This window comes from Pangasianodon hypophthalmus, chromosome 2 (assembly GCF_027358585.1).
Source record: "Pangasianodon hypophthalmus isolate fPanHyp1 chromosome 2, fPanHyp1.pri, whole genome shotgun sequence".
In the NCBI taxonomy this organism is placed as follows: Eukaryota; Metazoa; Chordata; class Actinopteri; order Siluriformes; family Pangasiidae; genus Pangasianodon; species Pangasianodon hypophthalmus.
Window position 1 is genome coordinate 28,182,085 of NC_069711.1, and position 17,904 is coordinate 28,199,988.

Here is a 17,904-nt window from a genome sequence, read left to right on the forward strand (position 1 = left end):
TTAAACATAAAACATTAAACATTAACACATATAAATGGTTAAAAAAGCACATTATGTCGCTCATTAATAAATAAAAATTGTAATTGTTGTGGTATAAGAGGAATAAAACACTCTGGGACGTTCTGTTTAACAGAAAATCCACTTCTGCACTTATCCCCACCCTGTCATTGATTATTTTCCTATAACGGCACTCCCCTATGTGTTTCATTCTTTACTTATGGAAGGAATCTTGCGTTTCAGTTTAATACTTGAAGTCTTACTCAAATAAATGTAAAAAATAAATAAATAAATAAATAAAAACACACAATCAAATTCACATAAATGTCAAATGAACCTGCCCCCAACTGTGCTAATTGGTCTTTGGGCAGATGCTGGTTCCGCCCACTAATTAGCACAGCACACACCTGTGACTCATTACCGCAACAAAATGGCCGCAGCATCCAACACATCCAAAAGGATGAGATTTCTCTTTCGTCTCCTACGTGAACATGAACTATCCCCGAAAATGCATGATGAGGCAAGTTAACTTTAAATTATACTATATATTTGCTAGCTAGTTTTGTTTTGTTGCTAATGCCACCTTAGCATTCAATCCACAAGGGCGTATTAAACAATAGCTAAATTCTACTTTGGTCTGAGTTAGTAGAATACTTAAGTAAAATAAACATATCAATAACATTCATGTCTGGATTGTCAGGTTACAGATGTCACAGAATTAAGCAGTGTTCATTTTTAGAGGCACAATAGCAATTACAGTTTCAGATAGTGTACAGGATTCCAAAAATGTACCATGGGCCCATGTCAACAAAAAGAGACTAGAGAACAGGGCTGTAAGATAAGAAATGAACATTGTGTATACAAATTCAGATGCCTTATGCAGTAATTTGATTAGTGATTAGTGGATGTACATCTAAAAAGCATATTTTTTAAATATAATCCCAAAGAGAAGTTCATATTTGCAAAAACCTGCACACCAGTGGTTAATCATTTAGAGTCCATAAGATCTCATATAAGCGAAAAGCACTCAGAAACCTTTCATCCATTTCCAAACTGGTCAAAATCGGTCACCTTGAGTGTGACATTCAAACCTGTTCACATGGAATCTACATTTCTAGCCATTAAAATACTCACAATTATGGATGAATAGCTTTATGAATAAAACCCCGTGCAATGATTAGCTAAATCGTTAAAAAAAATAATAATCTTGTGAAAAATGTGTCGGAAAATCGTGCACTTATTACATATGGCTGAAAGAATGTGGGCACTTGACCATCACACTCGTATGTGATTCTTCCCCAAAACTGTTGTCACAAAGCAAACAGATGTATAGAACGTCTTTGTATGCTGTAGCATTACTGTGGAACTAAAAGGCCCAAACCTGTTCCAGTGACAGTGGCCCCGTGCACAACGTGAGCTCCATGATGACATGGTTTGCTGAGTTTGTAGTGGAAGAACTTGAGTGGCCTGCACAGAGCCCTGACCTCAACTCCACTGAACACGTCTGGGAGGAACTGGAATGCTGACTGCAAATGATTCTAATGGTTATCCAGTCAATGTAGGAAAAGCACCTATAACCAACACATCATCATGTCCAGCGCCTGCGATAAACGCTCAGGTGGCTCTGTTCTTTTAATGCGGATTCACCTCTCTGACACACCTGATAAGCTTGCTGCAATCTGCCTTATAGGAAATCGATCGTTAACCAAGTGGCCTTGAACTGAACTTCGATCTTTCCTGCCTTGTGTTCAATACATGCAGAGTCCTGTGATTACATTACGATTCTTAGAATTGGAAATGTCTTTACATCCTGCCACGAACATATTGCTGGATATTAAAGTCTAAGGACTTGCAAGCTGAAATTATTATACTTTCATTAGAAATAATTTATATGTGAAAAGTCGCTGTGAACTTTGTAGATGAGGGCAGATTCTGAGCGATGGTTTCCTCACATTGTCAGAAACATTGAAAATGGCGTTTGTGTCCACTGGTGAAGAATGTTTTCAACCCTCGATAGTGAGCCTCTGCAGCCCAAACATTGGATACTGCATTGACCACAAATTAGAAAAGTGGTTTGAAAATGACAAAATGTTGTAACCGAGCTATTGATGGTCTGATTATTGTAAAAATGATGAATTAGAATATTATAACACTCGTCACCTTGGACTCGGCCATTCATGTCTGAATGGGTGAACATTATTTCTGGTCAGTTTATTTCACTGCCAGTGAGAGCTGCCAGTAGTGTTAAAGTTATCACCAGACAGGAAAAGAAAAGCAGAGCTGAGAAATGGAAAGAGCAAAAAAGAGAGAGAGTACAGGAAAAATCTCACTAGAAAGCAAAGAGAAAAGATAAACGAAAGAAGGCAAGACGCGTATGATTGGACGTGTTCTCTCTCAAATGACAGTGACGGACAAAGAAAAAAGCAACTTTCCCACCTTATTTCACATGTAAGCATAGCATCGAAACATATATACCTGGTTTTTCATGGATGTCATATGTTCATTTCTCAAGTGGGAGAACAGTGGCAATTTTTTTTTTTTTTTTTTTGCAGTAAAGACTAGCAGAAGCAGCACATGTACTAGGAGATGATCAAAAGTATCTTCCAGTTGGTTAATAAGTAAATATAAATTCAAATTGTATATATTAAATTTCTTGAAAAATAGAATGCACTTTTCCCCCTAGAAAACTTACATTCCCATGAAAATTGAAAAAAAAAAGTGTCCTTATGTGATTGACATTTAAAACATAGATCAGATCTGATTGAATAAACTCCATACAGTCAAACTGGTATAAGAGAGATCCTGTTAATAAACTTGAAATTAAGTTCCTGCTTGCCAGCAGAAGTACATTTAGGGAATGTTTTCCCCCAAATGGAACACCAGGTCTTCTCTTCATCGCACTGCTGTTTTAAATCTCTTTCCCAAATGCTCCTCAGACTCAGACTATCAGTTAAAGGTCTTTACTTTTATAAATATTTACTCTTGAATACTTGAGTATGTTTAAAAGTAGACTTTTTTGTACTTTTTGGCTTTTAGTCAAGTAGGTTTTTGGCTCCATACTCCTACTGGGTTTTGACCATAATCTGGGTTTTGACCCAGTAGCCAGAAGAGAAGAATTTTTCCATCCCAAATTAATTTCCCATAACAACACATCATGTTTTATTCCTTATTAATTACAGCTATAAATAGTCCTTTTCTTACCAGCTTCTTCTTCTTCGTCTTTTTTTTAAAAAGGTAATTAGACAAAAAGAAATACAGCTTGTCCTATTATAGACAAACTGTAAAGCCCCCGGTCCTGAAACCATTCCCATTTCGGAGAACTGGAAAAACTCTGACTGTTACAAAGCGCAGACACTGGAGCCTGCTTCCAAAAATGCCAAATAAACATCTCTTAAAAGAAAATTTCACTAAACCAACAATTACACGTTTTTAAAAGCCGTTTGTGGAGTGTCTGCCGTAGAAGTCCCTGAGAATGAGTTGTTACTATAGAAACGAGCACATTGTTTCTATAGTATAAATCTGTATATATAAACCTGTGCTACTGCACTACTGTCAGGACTACTGTTATAGAAAATTAATCACACATTCTGGCCAATCAGAACTGAGAATTCAGCAGCGCTGCGGTGTAAATATCGATAGTCAATTAGGGAGTGAATAAATCTACAAGTCCTCGACCTCACCACCTCGTGTTTAATATAAGCAACACAACATGAGCCGTGTTGTTAAACCAGAACGCTGCTGATGCGAACAGCTCGGAGTTTATTGCTCGTGTTTAGAGGCGCACAGCAGGAACACTTTCCCCCTGCATGTCCTCTTATGTACAGACAGATAATGAGCTCGCAGAACAGCTGCAGCAATAAATACAAATGAAATTAAAAGTCAAATACTCATCAAGCTTATTTACACAAGCATACACACACACACACACACACTGTACACACACATACTGTACATACTGAAGCACGCACACACACTCGAAACCAAAACACTGTTTCACACATCACACCAAACACAGAAGGATTAAGTGGAACATGCTAGAAAGGCAACTGATTAAGTGTGAGAGCGCAGATTGTCCAAACTGTGTGAACACTCAGCATGAGTTCATGTTAATTATAATTACATAACAATAATAATAACAATACTGAACAAATGGAAGATGGTCAGTTATTGAAAAACTAAAAAAAAAAAAAAAATCTGATGATTATTATATGCATTATGAAACCTCTTCAAAGCACTCATCAGCATATATAAAATATTTTTATACTTCATACTTTATAAGGCACCCTTATGAGCATACTTAAGGTTTTTAGCACATATATGGACTAAATAACCTTGGGGATATCGATGCTGCAAAAAAAAGGACAATGTTATAAGATCCATAGTCATATAAATGTTAAAAAGCATGTTATAAACATGATGCATTAACTTAAAGCAAAGATTCAGTGAAATATAAACTTACAAACCCAAATACAAATTTTTCCCAAATGTAGTCAATCAGCTAAGCCATGCTTGTTGCCTGATGTTTGCTTCTTTAGTTTTGCACTAGCGCTACATTTGATAATTTAGCTAACAAGTAATGGTCTAGCTCACCCAAAATCAATAAATATCTGTATCAAACCCAACAGATGTGGTTTAGGAGAGAGTGTGACCGTGTCATTGATAAACATTAAAAAAACATTTGAATGTGAAGCTGAATACTTTAGCGTTATGGGTCAACCAGCTTGGACAATCGAAGAACTTTTTCCTGAGTTTGAATTTATTATTGATCATCCCACCAACCAAATTTGGAATTGTAGACAAAAGATGGACAATAATGTATTTCTGCTTTGTACTTAAATCTGTAACCAATTCTGTTATTTTACAAAATCATTCATCTCGAAATGTAGCTTAACAATACTATTTTAAGCGAGTGTGAACAGCTGGACATTGATCGATTTTGGTGAGACCCACATCCATTATTTGTTAGTTACATCAATTCAATTCAATTTTATTTATATAGCACTTTCAATAAGACATCTTCACAAAGCAGCTTTACAGAAATCCGGTTGTAGATTTAGATGAACAAGCTAAAGACAACAGTGGCAAGGAAAAACTCCCTGAGACAGCATGAGGAAGAAGCTTTGAGCGGAACCAGACTTCAGGGTGACAGGATACTGAGATTATAAATCATTAGAGAAAATAGGTGTATAGAAGAGTCCTAGGATGAGCACAGGACAGGCTTTATGATTACCGCAGCGGTTCTTAGGTACAAGTCTACATTAGAGTTGCAGAACCAGTCCAACAGTGAAGAAGCAAAGGTTAGACTCCAGACATTGCTCAGCTGAATGACTGACTGACTGACCTAGATTAACGGAGACGGGAAAATATTAGATATTTATTAGATATTTTTCTAATAAATATCTATTATTATTAATTTTATTAATTTATTATTAATTTTAATTATTAATATTAGATATTTATTAGAAAATATTAGTTCTTTGGAACACTGAGATATGTGTTATTGTTTTTCACAATGCTGTCTTCAATGCTGTATTTCAACCAAAATTGCTCAGGGTTGATGAGTGAACAATGCTGGCAACCACTTAGATCTCATTAACACAGAAGACTGCTGGCCAACCTCAATAACATAACAAAGAAAAAAAAATCCAGTCTCATAAAAGTGAACAAAAAACAGTCCTACGTGACCTGAGGTTACATCCTGAAATAGCAAGATATAAAACACACGTTTATAAAAGTTGTGGATATACTGGATATATACTCGTACAAATCAGCTACACAATTCGAGTGAAGTAAGTTCACCTCTTCGGTTAACCCTTATTTTTCTCGCCTCCTTTCTAAAGTCCTCTCAAGGTGTCCTGGGGTGTCAAGCTCTTTTGAGCAAGATGGCTGATCTAGGATCAGTGTTTCCCTTCATATCCTAATGAATGTGATGCTGAAAATGTGGGACATGTACATTTATTCATTTGGTAGATGTTTTTACACAAAGCGACATGCAATATTTACCCTAGACATTTTATACATGATACAATCTGAGCATACAGCAGAGGGTTAAGGGCTTTATAGTGGCTCTGTCCTGGGATTCAAATGTACACACCTTCAAGGATTTGGCTGAACGTGACTGTCACTGATAGGCTGCATGAATCTACAGTCTGGTCTAGAAAGAAATCAGCCCCAATCTTGCTTCTTCGTACCAGTTAGCGTATTTTCTTAGCACCATTGGTGTTGCTGTTGCACGTGGTGCTATAAAAATTCAAAACAATCCCCATTCTGACAAAGTGCTATCCGCCCTCTTCCACATACATGAGTTAACAGATGTCTACAATCGGCTAGCGTCACTGTGACTGACAGGAGAGAGAGAGTATGCCATCCCTCCCACCCGAAGAGCACGGCCAATTTTGCTCTCTTGGACTCCCAGCCACAGACGGCTGTAGCGTCACCGGGTGTGATGGGCTTAAGGTCATGGTGCATTTTTTTGATGAGATGAAAAGTTCTTGTCTGTAACTGAATCAGTTTTTAATGGCTGTACAGAGCCATTAAATTAAGCACTACTGACCCTAAGGTTGTGAGTTCAAAATCCTGGGCCTGCTAAAGAGCCACTGAGCATGACCTTTAACCTCCCAAGCTGTATGCTGAATTGAACCATCTGTCAAATGAATACATGTAAATGTTATTGCCTTTTTACTAGTTACGTACTCCTGCATAACTTGTTTAGGTATAAACCAAATCCTGGATGCTTACAACCATAGACACACACATCAGAACGCTAGATAGCTGGCGATGTCATTCAGCATGTGATGATATTGGTCCTCTGTCATACTGCTGTGCTGTAAAATAAACGCGCGTCTGGGAAGATAGCGTAAACTTTCCTCAATGAATCATTAGCTAATCGAGCTAGCCAATTTTCTCTACAAACACAACTACCTACACTGTTAATAAATAGTGTTCTAGAGTTAATCTTTCTTCTAGAAGTGTACATTTACACAATAGACCTATTATTTGAAGTAGTGGTGCGTGAACCACCGTTCTGTTTAGTTTTTACTCCACTCTCATCCACTCCTGTAACAATAACTGTTATAGCCAGAATTTCTCAATTTAATCACATCACATTATATTATGGACTTAATTAGATTTTTAATTTAAAGTTTGAACTGAAAAATTAAAATATAAATAGGGGAGTACATGGTGCTGGAGTGATGGTTCTCATAGCATGCACTCTTTAATGTGTATCTGCAGCTCTAATATGCATGTCTATGGTCAGAAGACTGCATAGTTCAGCATTTTACTTACTTTCAATGCGAGTCTCATTATAATCAAAAAGAGATTTTAGAACTGAGCCTGAGCAATGCTGTTGTCTGGAAGACATCCATGATGGAGGTGAAAATGTTACCCTGCCTTCAATACAGCCTTCATATTTTATACAGGGGAGGCAAAATTCTCATTTCTAGTTTCACCTTGTTCACTGAAGCCAAGAGAAGACTTCTGGACTAAACATAACTACCTCTAGATCTGGTGATAGCAGCTGAGAGAAGATAAAAGGGTTAACAAAAAAATAAAGCATGACAGGTAACAAAAGAAGGTAACCATGTGGTTCCATTCGTTCCCTCTTCCTGCTGTATTTGTCACATAATAATCTCCGCGCTAGCAGTGATATCACACCAACGTTGGACTCTCCAAATTGCTGATGGCAGCTCTGTGTGTGTGTGTGTGTGTGTGTGTGTGTGTGTGTGTGTGTATGCATGTGTTTGTGTAGGTTCCTCATTCGACCGCAAAGCCGCAGGTCTCCTCGATGGCCGTCAGCAGCTTGTCATACAGTTTGTCGTAGTTCTCGTAGGGAGGAATGTCGATGCGATTAAAACTATGGACACAAGAGCAGGCAGGAAATTAACAACACATAAGCAACATCTGTTTAAACTTGTGTTAGCCAAAGCAAAAAATACAACCATCAATACATCCGTTATTAACATGCATATTCTCCTCCTACAGTGTGGACAAAACGTGTACCAAAGCACTACTGAATTCTCAAATCTGATTGTTTCTGACCAATTCTGACCATTCTCGTTTCTACGGTAACATCTCCTTGTTGTTATAAGGTGGATGCTCCAAGTGAATTAAAAAATGTGCTAATATTTGACAAAGAAAAACGTATAAATTTTGATGTTTTGAAGCCTCGGGTGTCAGCACTCAATCGTTATGTTTTCCACCACAAAAAGGTCTTCAGGACACACATTAAATGTAACTGTAAATTGCATGATGTCACGACTTAATAAAAAATAAAACACTTTGCAAAATACTATAGTAAAATAATTAACTTTGGGGTGTTAATAGTAACTGCGCTTCGCATCAGCTCACATCACACCATCCCATCATTCAAATAACAGCACTGTTATTTTCTTGTTTTATTCCTTATATATTGAAAGCTAATTTATGCCAGAATGTTCTTTAACTGCAACACACTCACAGCTTCAAGAGTCATTCTGTGTGAGTGTGTCTTCCCGGGGATATGTTTTTTATTATTATTATTATTTTATTGCAAATAGCAGAAGAACGAAAAGATTTAGTTTTGGTTACTGAGATTAAGATTAGAATTAATTGAATGCATAGCTACAGTTATAATTAAGTCATCGGAGGGTTCTAACAATGGGCTTCATTTATCAAGCTGGATACGAACAGATTTATTCATAACTCGTCTGTACAAGAATTTACAAAAGAAATTTGTTATTCATGAAAATCGTGTAATTTCTGAAAAACATCCATAACCTACTCATGCTTCTGAGTGTGTAAATTTACACATAAGAAGACTATGTATTTTAATCACACTCACAAATTTAATACATATTTTGTGAAACCCAGTCGTTTCATATTAATGGCATTAACTAAAGAAATATTAAATATAAAAAAGAAAGCAAGCAAACATAAACCCATAAATTAAGACCAATAAGACCAGAATTCCGCTGTATAAAAAGAAGGTGGGCTCAAATGGTATATAAGCTGGTTCCGTTTTCCACGTTATCTCACTTTAACGCTGTGCAACACTTTATTAAAGCCAGTACTACGTGACTGATAAGTGACCGATCTGGCATGTCTCCATCTATGGGTGATATACTACCTAGTGTGCCATCATCAGGCTTCCTATTCCTATCCCACATGTCTTCCTGCTTTTCCCATCGGGGACGGTGCACTGGAGAGTTCTGGCAAACAGTCATCGAGACACTTTGCTTTGAATAAAATAAGTTTCCCTGCATGATGTGCTTGGTGCTCACTATTTTCATTTCAGACCCTTTTCTTTTCATCTCAGTTAATTCACCTTTTCTGTAATTCAGCTCCATAGTTTGGCCTTTTCATGTGCTGTTACGATGTTCAATAATAGTATATTTAGTATATATTATTGTACATATTATATTATAAAATATAGAAAATCTGAGTTTCCAAAACTTTGGTAAATCTGGTGGAAATGTTTAGTTCAGTTTGGCTTACACAAACATTTACACACAACTCTACTAAAAGATTGATAAATGAGGCCCAATGATAGCAAAATGTGTGTGTGTGTGTGTGTGCGCGTGTGTGTGTGTGTGTGTGTGTGTGTGTGTGCGCGCGCATGCACGCTTACCATGTGTGGGCTTTAGGGAGGTTGTTGGTGCTGGCATCGATTTGCTGGATGGTGAACTGTCTGGGCCCTGCAGCACCTACACACAAATCAGAGCAGATGCCAAGTCAGTAAAACAAAGTGCACACACAACGTTCTTCCGTCAATGTTGCAGAAGCTAACCACAGTTAATAACTAGCATCTTCCTTGGTAGTGTTACTGGCTGCTGCTTTAAAGAAGGAGTTTGTAATTTGTACAGCCCTGAACACAGTGAAAAGCTTTCCCCTCCAACTTTCCCCTTCTCCGTCTGTTAAAAGTGCGTATGCCTTTTTGTGAGTTGTGTTTTTAAGGAAAAGGGCAAGAGTTATGCTGTTAGAGCTGGCGGCAGAGTTAATTTCTGGGCCAGAAAACGTAAACAAAAGCCTGAATGATGAATTTACTGACATTCACTGCATTATAATATTCAAATCAGAGTTTTTATAAGGTATCTTTGAAATGACATTATTACAGGTCTTAATTACAGACTTAAACATCTGGTAACTTCTGGTGACTTTGAGCTCTGACTTTGTGTATTTTTATTGGATTTTGGTCTTGTATTTGTGGCTGTGTTTTCAAGCTTTCAGGTTTTTCACTGCTAAAACTAAAACTATAAAACTATGATCCACTGTGTTTTGTTTCTCCACTGAGAACTTGGCTGACATTTTAGTGTCTTATTTTGAGACACAACTATTGTTTGGAATTCTTTTCTGATTCTGATTCATTTTTAAGCATTTTTTATGCAGTTGCTGTTTTAAAATTTACTCTCTTTGCTTTAAAATGCAATCTGCAATGGTATCATGTAAAAAACATAATAATGTGTATGTGTGTGTGTGTGTGTGTGTGTGTGTGTGTGTGTGTGTGTGTGTGTGTGTGTGTGTGTGTGTGTATGTTTTGTTCATGTTCTGACCCTGTAAGGCCTTGAAGCCTTGCAGAGGCACTCGAGATGAGCCGGTGACAAACTGCAGGAGTCTGGCTCTGCGCTCCTCATCAAACAACTCCACGGCTTTCCAGAACCACTTCACCACGCTGCTGTCGGCCGTGCAGTGCTTCAGGCGAGTGTTTGCCCTCCAGTCATGGATGTCGATCTTCCCCAGGCCACACACGATCAGCTGCAGGAGACAAAACACATTGCAACAGAAATGACCAGATACTCCCCTGACACTCCCTGAGTGTCTTTGTCTGCTGTGGACATCCCTTTCACCGCCTACTCTCTTTCAGAGTGTGTGTGTGTGTGTGTATGTTTGAGGTTTCCAGCATACCTCCAGCTCCTTCTCGTCAAAGGCCTTGAGTAGGTGCTGTGGTATGACTTCGTTGAAGCCTTTCTGCAGAGCCAGAAACTGAGCTTCGATCCCGTGTAGGAAGCGCCAGTTCACATACAGCCTACAGACAAGAGACCAGTACAGTGGCTTTACAGTACAAATACAGAACTGATACAATACAGTAGGAGCAGATTTATGTGTGTCTTTTAACTGAACATTTTTTAGGAAGGGCCAGGCTTTGGAATAATATAAACATTAATATTTATTACAATTTAGATCACGTATTGCTATAGTAGAGGTCCAGAACCAGTCATAGAGAAGAATTAGAGCAGAAGTACATCCTGAAAAAGGCGCATGAGGACACAACTGAGTAAAACCAGCCATTAACTGGGGAACATATAGGATGTGGCGTATTCATGGGCTGCGACATGCACTCTTTAGTAAATGCATTCATTTGGTTAGGGTTGCTCTGGCTTACCTGACATACTCTTTCTTGTTCTCCTCAGTGACAGGGATATTCTTGCCATTGGGTTTAAGCTCGTGCTGGATGATCTGTCCGTAAGCGCTGTGCTCCACGCAGAATGTGTGGTCCAGTACACCTGTGATGTCATTTTCCCTGTCCAACACATATAACATGTTTCATATTTAATATGCAAGATGTTAAAGACACTCAATTGCTTTTCAATATGAAATTAGTTGTTTAGGAAAGCTGATAATACTGTTAATTTCACTGTAAGTGAAGTTCACTTTATGCAATATTGTCATCACAAAATACCACTTTTTAGTAAATAGGGCTTATTTATGATGACTGCAAAAAGTGACCTGTGTGTTTAACTACACAGTTTGTGAATGTGAGTGTGTTTGACTCACAGGATCCAGACGAGGCTGTTGTGCAGGTCCGGGTCAACGGCCTCCATGTCGTCAAGTGTGATGGATTTGCCTAGTAACTGTTTGTAGAAGGGCAGAGTGAAGCCTCCGTCGATATAATGGCCATGAAACACTGCCATGCCCATGATCCGGCCCACAAAGTGGAAATATGATAGGTGCTCCTACACACACACACACACACACACACACACACACACACACACACACAGAACAAGGGTTTGGTTTAAAGTATAAATATGTATATAATTATGTGTACAGTATAGTGTGAGTTTCTGTCTTAATTTGCAACATTTCTGTGTGTGTGTGTGTGTGTGTGTGTGTGTGTGTGTGAGACTCACTGGGTTGACAGCAGAATCGGGGTTGATCTGAAGTGTGTAGATGTCATCACGTGAGTATTGGAACAGGCCGTAATACGGGTTGAGCATCTCATGGGATAACAAGTACAGCCATTCTCTAATGCAGAGATCACACAGAAGCTCAGATAGTAATCTCCAAATATTCAGACACAAAATGGTAAATACAAAACATATAATAGAGAACTCATGAAGAAGTGGAGAACCATCTGTTTATTACTATTTATTATGAATCATGTGGCCTTCATTTTTACTTCATTTTATGTTAAAAACAGCCGGATGAATGAAAGCCTATATAGACATACTGTACCTGGCCACACCCCCATAATCAAGCCCCTCCTCTCCTCTGAACTTCACCATCAGCCTCTTCCACAAGTCCTTCTGCCTCATCTTCATAACTTGCCGATACGACTCCTGTACACACACACACACACACACAGCCACACCAACACACAGATTAAGAAAAACTCTCTAAGACAGTTGACAAAAGACTGTGTTGAGCTAGCTATGTAAATTAGGTAAAAATGTTTGGATCCTACAATTATACACTCTCACTCTTATTTAATACTTTATTTTACAGAGTAATGGTAGCTAACTACCAAACTAGCTATATTTAATAACATTTATTTATTACTAATGTACACCAAAGATAGATCCCATATTGTAACACAAGTTTGCAAACTAAAACAAGCTAGCTAATAAGAACAAGCTAGCTTAGTGAAAAAGCCCATTTTAAATGACTAAAAAATACTAATACATAAGTATGACAGCTATGTAGCTGAGCATGTATATGATTTCAGCCAATGGAACAGTATCAGTGAGGTCAGTAACACTTCACTAGACAACAACAACTTCATAATATACATAAGCATGTAATAATATATTTATAGAATAATGCATGTGTATATACTGTGTATGTATTTGCAAGATGATTTATAAATTCATTAGTCTTGTATCGATGTTATGTTTCTTGTATTCAATGCATATGCATGTCTCATGAAGTGCTTATGATTCCACCCTATTTAATCTGTATTTACCAGACAAGTTATTCTACACTATGAAACACTCGGACCTCAATTCTCTCTAACAAAACATGTTGAAAAACTCCCCGGACAGCAATAAATATCCGACTACAGAGCGTCCAAGCAGCTCTAAAGATGTCCATGGAGAAAAGAAAGAACATGGGTGAAAGAGGGGAAGAAAAGAATGTACGAGTTTGAAAATGAGAGCGAGAGCATGAGTTTATAGCACTTGTTAAAATTATGTAACCACTCGACTGTTTCCAAGCTTTACACAAAGCAAACTCAACACTCCAGCAGTGTATTCTCGACAGGAGCAGTGGGAGAAGCATCTGAATACACAGTGATACACTGAAGAGCCACGCCAGCATGGAGAGCGCTATATTTCCTCACTTTTGCTCAACATGTATCATAATATTTATGATGTGCTAAAATGAAACTTGTGAATTTGTGCGTTCAATACAAGAAAAGCGAACACAATATGCTCACCATTCAGGTAGTTAGTCTTGCTAGAATTCTAGATGCTGTGCATAAGCTAACTAATAGCACTGCATATAACTATAACTAACTATACCTAATAACTAACTAATACCTAGTCTAACAATTTACCCAGGAAGTAGTTGTGAAGTCTTTTTTTTTTTACAGACAGTGTAACGTTATAATGAGAGCAGAGACAAGACGAAACGTCAAGAATATCAATATTTTTTACAATTTACCAGCAAATCCAATGTGAAAAGATAACTTAGCATTAACAGTAAACCAAACTTCCATGGCTTCTGCCATATTGATGAACATCATTACATCATGTTTCTGTGCTAAATATCCTGTAACATTTCGACTTCTAAACTTGTGAACACCACAAAGGTGTGCCATTAGTGTCTTAGCATGGTGAACACCCCGAAAGAGTGCAATGTCTGTTTTTGAATGCTGCATTAGATTATGAAAAATGCCACATTAGGCTGAAATCTTATTATAATAGATGGTTATTAGGCTGAAATCTTATTATAATAGATGGTCTGTTTAACAAAACATTTTAACAAGGAAGAAAAATCAGAAAGATATTAAACAACTGGTTTCAACAAGATTTTAACATCCAATCAACTATTTGTGTCAGAAGTAACAATGGCTGCTTTTACAGATACCCGTGGTACTTAAAAAACAATAATTCATAATGACATAATTTAATCACGAAAACATTATCCTATTTTATTGCCTGACCTGATAATGAAATAGTCATTTTCATTGCTGGCTGCCAAGAGTTAAGAAGTTATAGCTTCCTTATCAAAGTCTCCATCTCTCTCTCCATCTCTCTCCATCTCTCTCCATCTCTCTCTCCCACTGACATCATACAGCAGGAATGTCTGCCTTCCAGGAAACATATGACTAGGGAGAGTGGGGTTGTGCTGCTGTTTGAGAAATTTGCATTCTTCCCTTCAACCGTGCCTGGATTCTGGAAATATGCAATGTAACAGTGCTCCAGGGCGAAAAGGCCCTACTACCCCATAATGCACCTGACCCATGTCCTTGGCCTGATTACTATTAAGGAATATTATTAGTATTCTTTAATGACTGTAATACAAACTTTTTATAGTATAATCATTATACATGCCATAGTTTTCCTTATTGGTGCCAATCGTTTTAAAGTCATTTTATACCACAGCCTGTTGAATTCTTGAATCTGATTGGTCAGAAGGTTTTAATTAACTTTCTATAAAGGCAGCTCTGACAGTAGTTCGGCTGCAAGGCACATCACATGTTTATATTAATGCACTCAGTCTAACACACTGTTTATGTAGTGACAACGTAGACAGGGACTTGTATGACAGAAGCTTCATGTAAATGAATTAAAAAATGTGTAGAATTGTTGATATGGTGACATTTTCCTAAAGGAGACGTTTATTTGGCATGTTTGGAAGGCATCTCCAGTGTCCAGAGGAAAAGCTGTTCCTTTTTTCAGGTACAAGATATTTTCCCAACACCGCAAAGTCTTCAGGACAGAGGACTTTCTCTCTAACATGACAAGCTGCAGTTTTTTGTCTTATTAACTTCAAGAGAGAGACAAAAGAGTGGCTGGGGAGGGAGCGACTGTTTATAGTTGCTATAATGTAAGCCATAACAAGAACTTGTTTCAGAGATGTTCAACGACATCAAATGTATCTAAGGACAAACGGTACATCATGCCGTTCTTCAATAAATAAAAAATTGTAGTTGTGGTATAAGAGGAAAAAAACACTTTCAGGATGTGCTGCTTATTGAAAATAATCAAGTTCAGGGTAGTTATAGTAACTCTGTTTACTGTCAGGCTGCATCACATTAATCGATTGTTAATTATTTTCCTAAAACTGCACACTCCCAAGTGTTTCATTCCTTACTTTCTACATATGGATATGGTTTTTATCTGGGAAATCATTCTTCCAAAATGCTTCTTGCATTAAGAATCTGCAGGTTTAAGGAACTGCATTAAAGAGCAGAAGGGTTAAGGAGCCGAATATTTAACAAGATGCAGGTTTAAGGACTTGTGCTAATGAGCAGAAGGCGGTTTAAGCCACATTAAATTAGGAAACAATGTTGTAGTGCAAAATGGTAAGAAGCTGCATTCAGGAGCAGAAAGTTTAAGAAGCTGAGGGTTTGCAGATGTGTTAAGGAACTGAGTGTTTATGGAGTTGTCTTAAGGAATTGAAGAATTAAGAAGATATGCTGAAGAGCACAAGCTTTAATGAGTTGAAGCTGGAGGTTTAAGGAGCTCATGGTTTAAGAGGACATATTAAGATCCTGACATTTTGAAGATGCAAAGGTTTACGAATCTGTGTTAAGGGCAGAAAGTTTATGGAGCTTGGATAAGGTGCTGAAGGTTTAAGGAGCAATGTTAAGGAGGAGAAGATTTAAGAAGCAAAAGGTCAAATGAGCTGCACTAAAAAACAAAAGGTTTAATGAGTTGAGTTAATTGAGCTGTGTTAAGAGGTATACACGTTAAAGAGCAGAAAATGTAAGAAAATAGTGTTAATTGTTAGGAAGCTATGATAAAGAGCCAAATCTGTGTTAAGGAACAGATGAGCTCTGTTAAGCTGCCAACAGTTTAAATGGCTGATGTTCAAGGTTAGAGGAAGTAATAAGCTGTGGTAAGGCGCAAACGTTTTAAAGAGCAACTGCTGAATTCTCGAATCTGTTTGGTCAGAAGATGATTCATTTTCTATAACTGGACAGCTGTAGGTGTATTAATGAGCTGAGGATTAAGGAGCCAAAGGGTTGGGACTCACCTCAAAGATCTCCTCTCTACAGAGCTCGATGCGACAGTGGCCAGCCTGTGGTTGCTGCTGAGATAACTCCTGCCTCAACACCTTCAGCTTGTGCACCAGATCCCGCTTATACTTAGGAGCAGTTAAACACTCTTCAGCCTCCTCAGGGAGATTACACAGCACAGGCTGCTCCTTCAGCTGGGGGGCACGACTGGAGAGAGGAGAAGAGAGAGAGAGTCAGAGACAAACAAAGACACAGAGCAAGCGACAGAAGAGAATGTTATTGCATCCAGTCAAGCCAATCCTAATGAAGTCCTGACTGCTGTCCCAGTGTCTAACTGAAGTCTTTACCTGCTGAACAAACACTTCAGTTCATCCCAAACACTAATACACTATTTTATTAAAAGGGAAAAAAGAACACAGGTCATGTGTGTTTCACAAATGGAAAGACTTTGGATTGTTTAACTCTACACATACCAGCCTGCCCAGTTCTAAAATTTATTTTTCTCAGGTTTCTCAGGCTCAAAGACTCCATTAAAACAAGAGTGCATAGTTTTGATGAAACCTGTTGGGCTTCACACCAAAAGGGCAGAAATACTTGGAAAGGCACCAACAGTTCATACTTTGTGCTCCATATTGTGTACCCACAGGACCAAAAATGAACCTCATTAGAAGGTATTCATGGATTAAGGTTGCTCGGAGCCTTTAGTGAGATATGATGTTGGGCCACCACGAGTCTCCAGAATAGCTTCAGTGCACATACTGTACGTTCTAAAAGACTCTGGAACTGTACTGGTGAGATAAGTCCTGTTCTTCAAACATATATTCTCTCAATTTGCTCCAAATTTCATGGCCTCCAAAGGCCATAATATGATTTACATCAGTCATCCTGGAAGAGACCACTCCCACTCCTTTCACCCTAAGTGGACCACACCATGGCAGCAAAATGCCTCATACAGCATAACAGAGCTACCAGTTACCCTCAGGTTTGTGTGTTTTTAGCACATATGATTACTTTGTGTGATTAAAGAAAAAAACGCTAATGCACATTGGTTTGCAAGGGGAAAGTCCAGAGGACACCAACATAGTGTTTTTTTTAACACCTGCCAAAGCAACCAACTTAACCATGTGTGGTTCGTGGTCCAGTCTTTGAATGTTTATTATAATGACTAGGTAGTGTGCTCATTTTAAGCCATGTCTGAGAAAATACAGAAGAATAACCAATGCACAAACAATGCACTGCAGTAAGTAGTGTCTGAACTTATCCTAGTTCAGGATATCCACCAATGCACTGTATGAAGATTACATCAGGGATGTCCAAACGTTTTTCAAAGGGGGCCAGATCAGATCATATCAGAATACCCGAGGGCCAATTATTTCTGAATTATGCAAAATACTCACCCCTTCTCACTTATCTCTGTGCTTTTTGTCTGTAGCCAAGACTAAATATCATTCAGTAAATTAATTTGCAGGTGTAGTCAGAGGAAAAAATGCCTCTTGCAATTAAGCTGCTGCCACCGTCAGCTTAAA

At 38.1% G+C, this 17,904-nt stretch overlaps 1 protein-coding gene across 1 annotated transcript in view; it reads right to left on the reverse strand.

Moving 5' to 3' along the window:
* Nucleotides 1-3,739: 3,739 nt before the first annotated feature.
* The window catches only part of LOC113538328 (E3 ubiquitin-protein ligase SMURF2), a 74,025-nt gene continuing 59,860 nt past the window's right edge, over nt 3,740-17,904 (reverse strand). The window contains exons 12-20 of the mRNA XM_026933299.3: nt 16,396-16,585; nt 12,430-12,533; nt 12,105-12,219; nt 11,749-11,927; nt 11,357-11,494; nt 10,879-10,999; nt 10,527-10,728; nt 9,605-9,680; nt 3,740-7,852 (exon numbers count right to left, since the gene is read on the reverse strand). Coding sequence (XP_026789100.1) covers nt 7,753-7,852; nt 9,605-9,680; nt 10,527-10,728; nt 10,879-10,999; nt 11,357-11,494; nt 11,749-11,927; nt 12,105-12,219; nt 12,430-12,533; nt 16,396-16,585 — 1,225 coding nt within the window. The 3' untranslated portion in view covers nt 3,740-7,752. The remainder of the gene's footprint in view (nt 7,853-9,604; nt 9,681-10,526; nt 10,729-10,878; nt 11,000-11,356; nt 11,495-11,748; nt 11,928-12,104; nt 12,220-12,429; nt 12,534-16,395; nt 16,586-17,904) is intronic.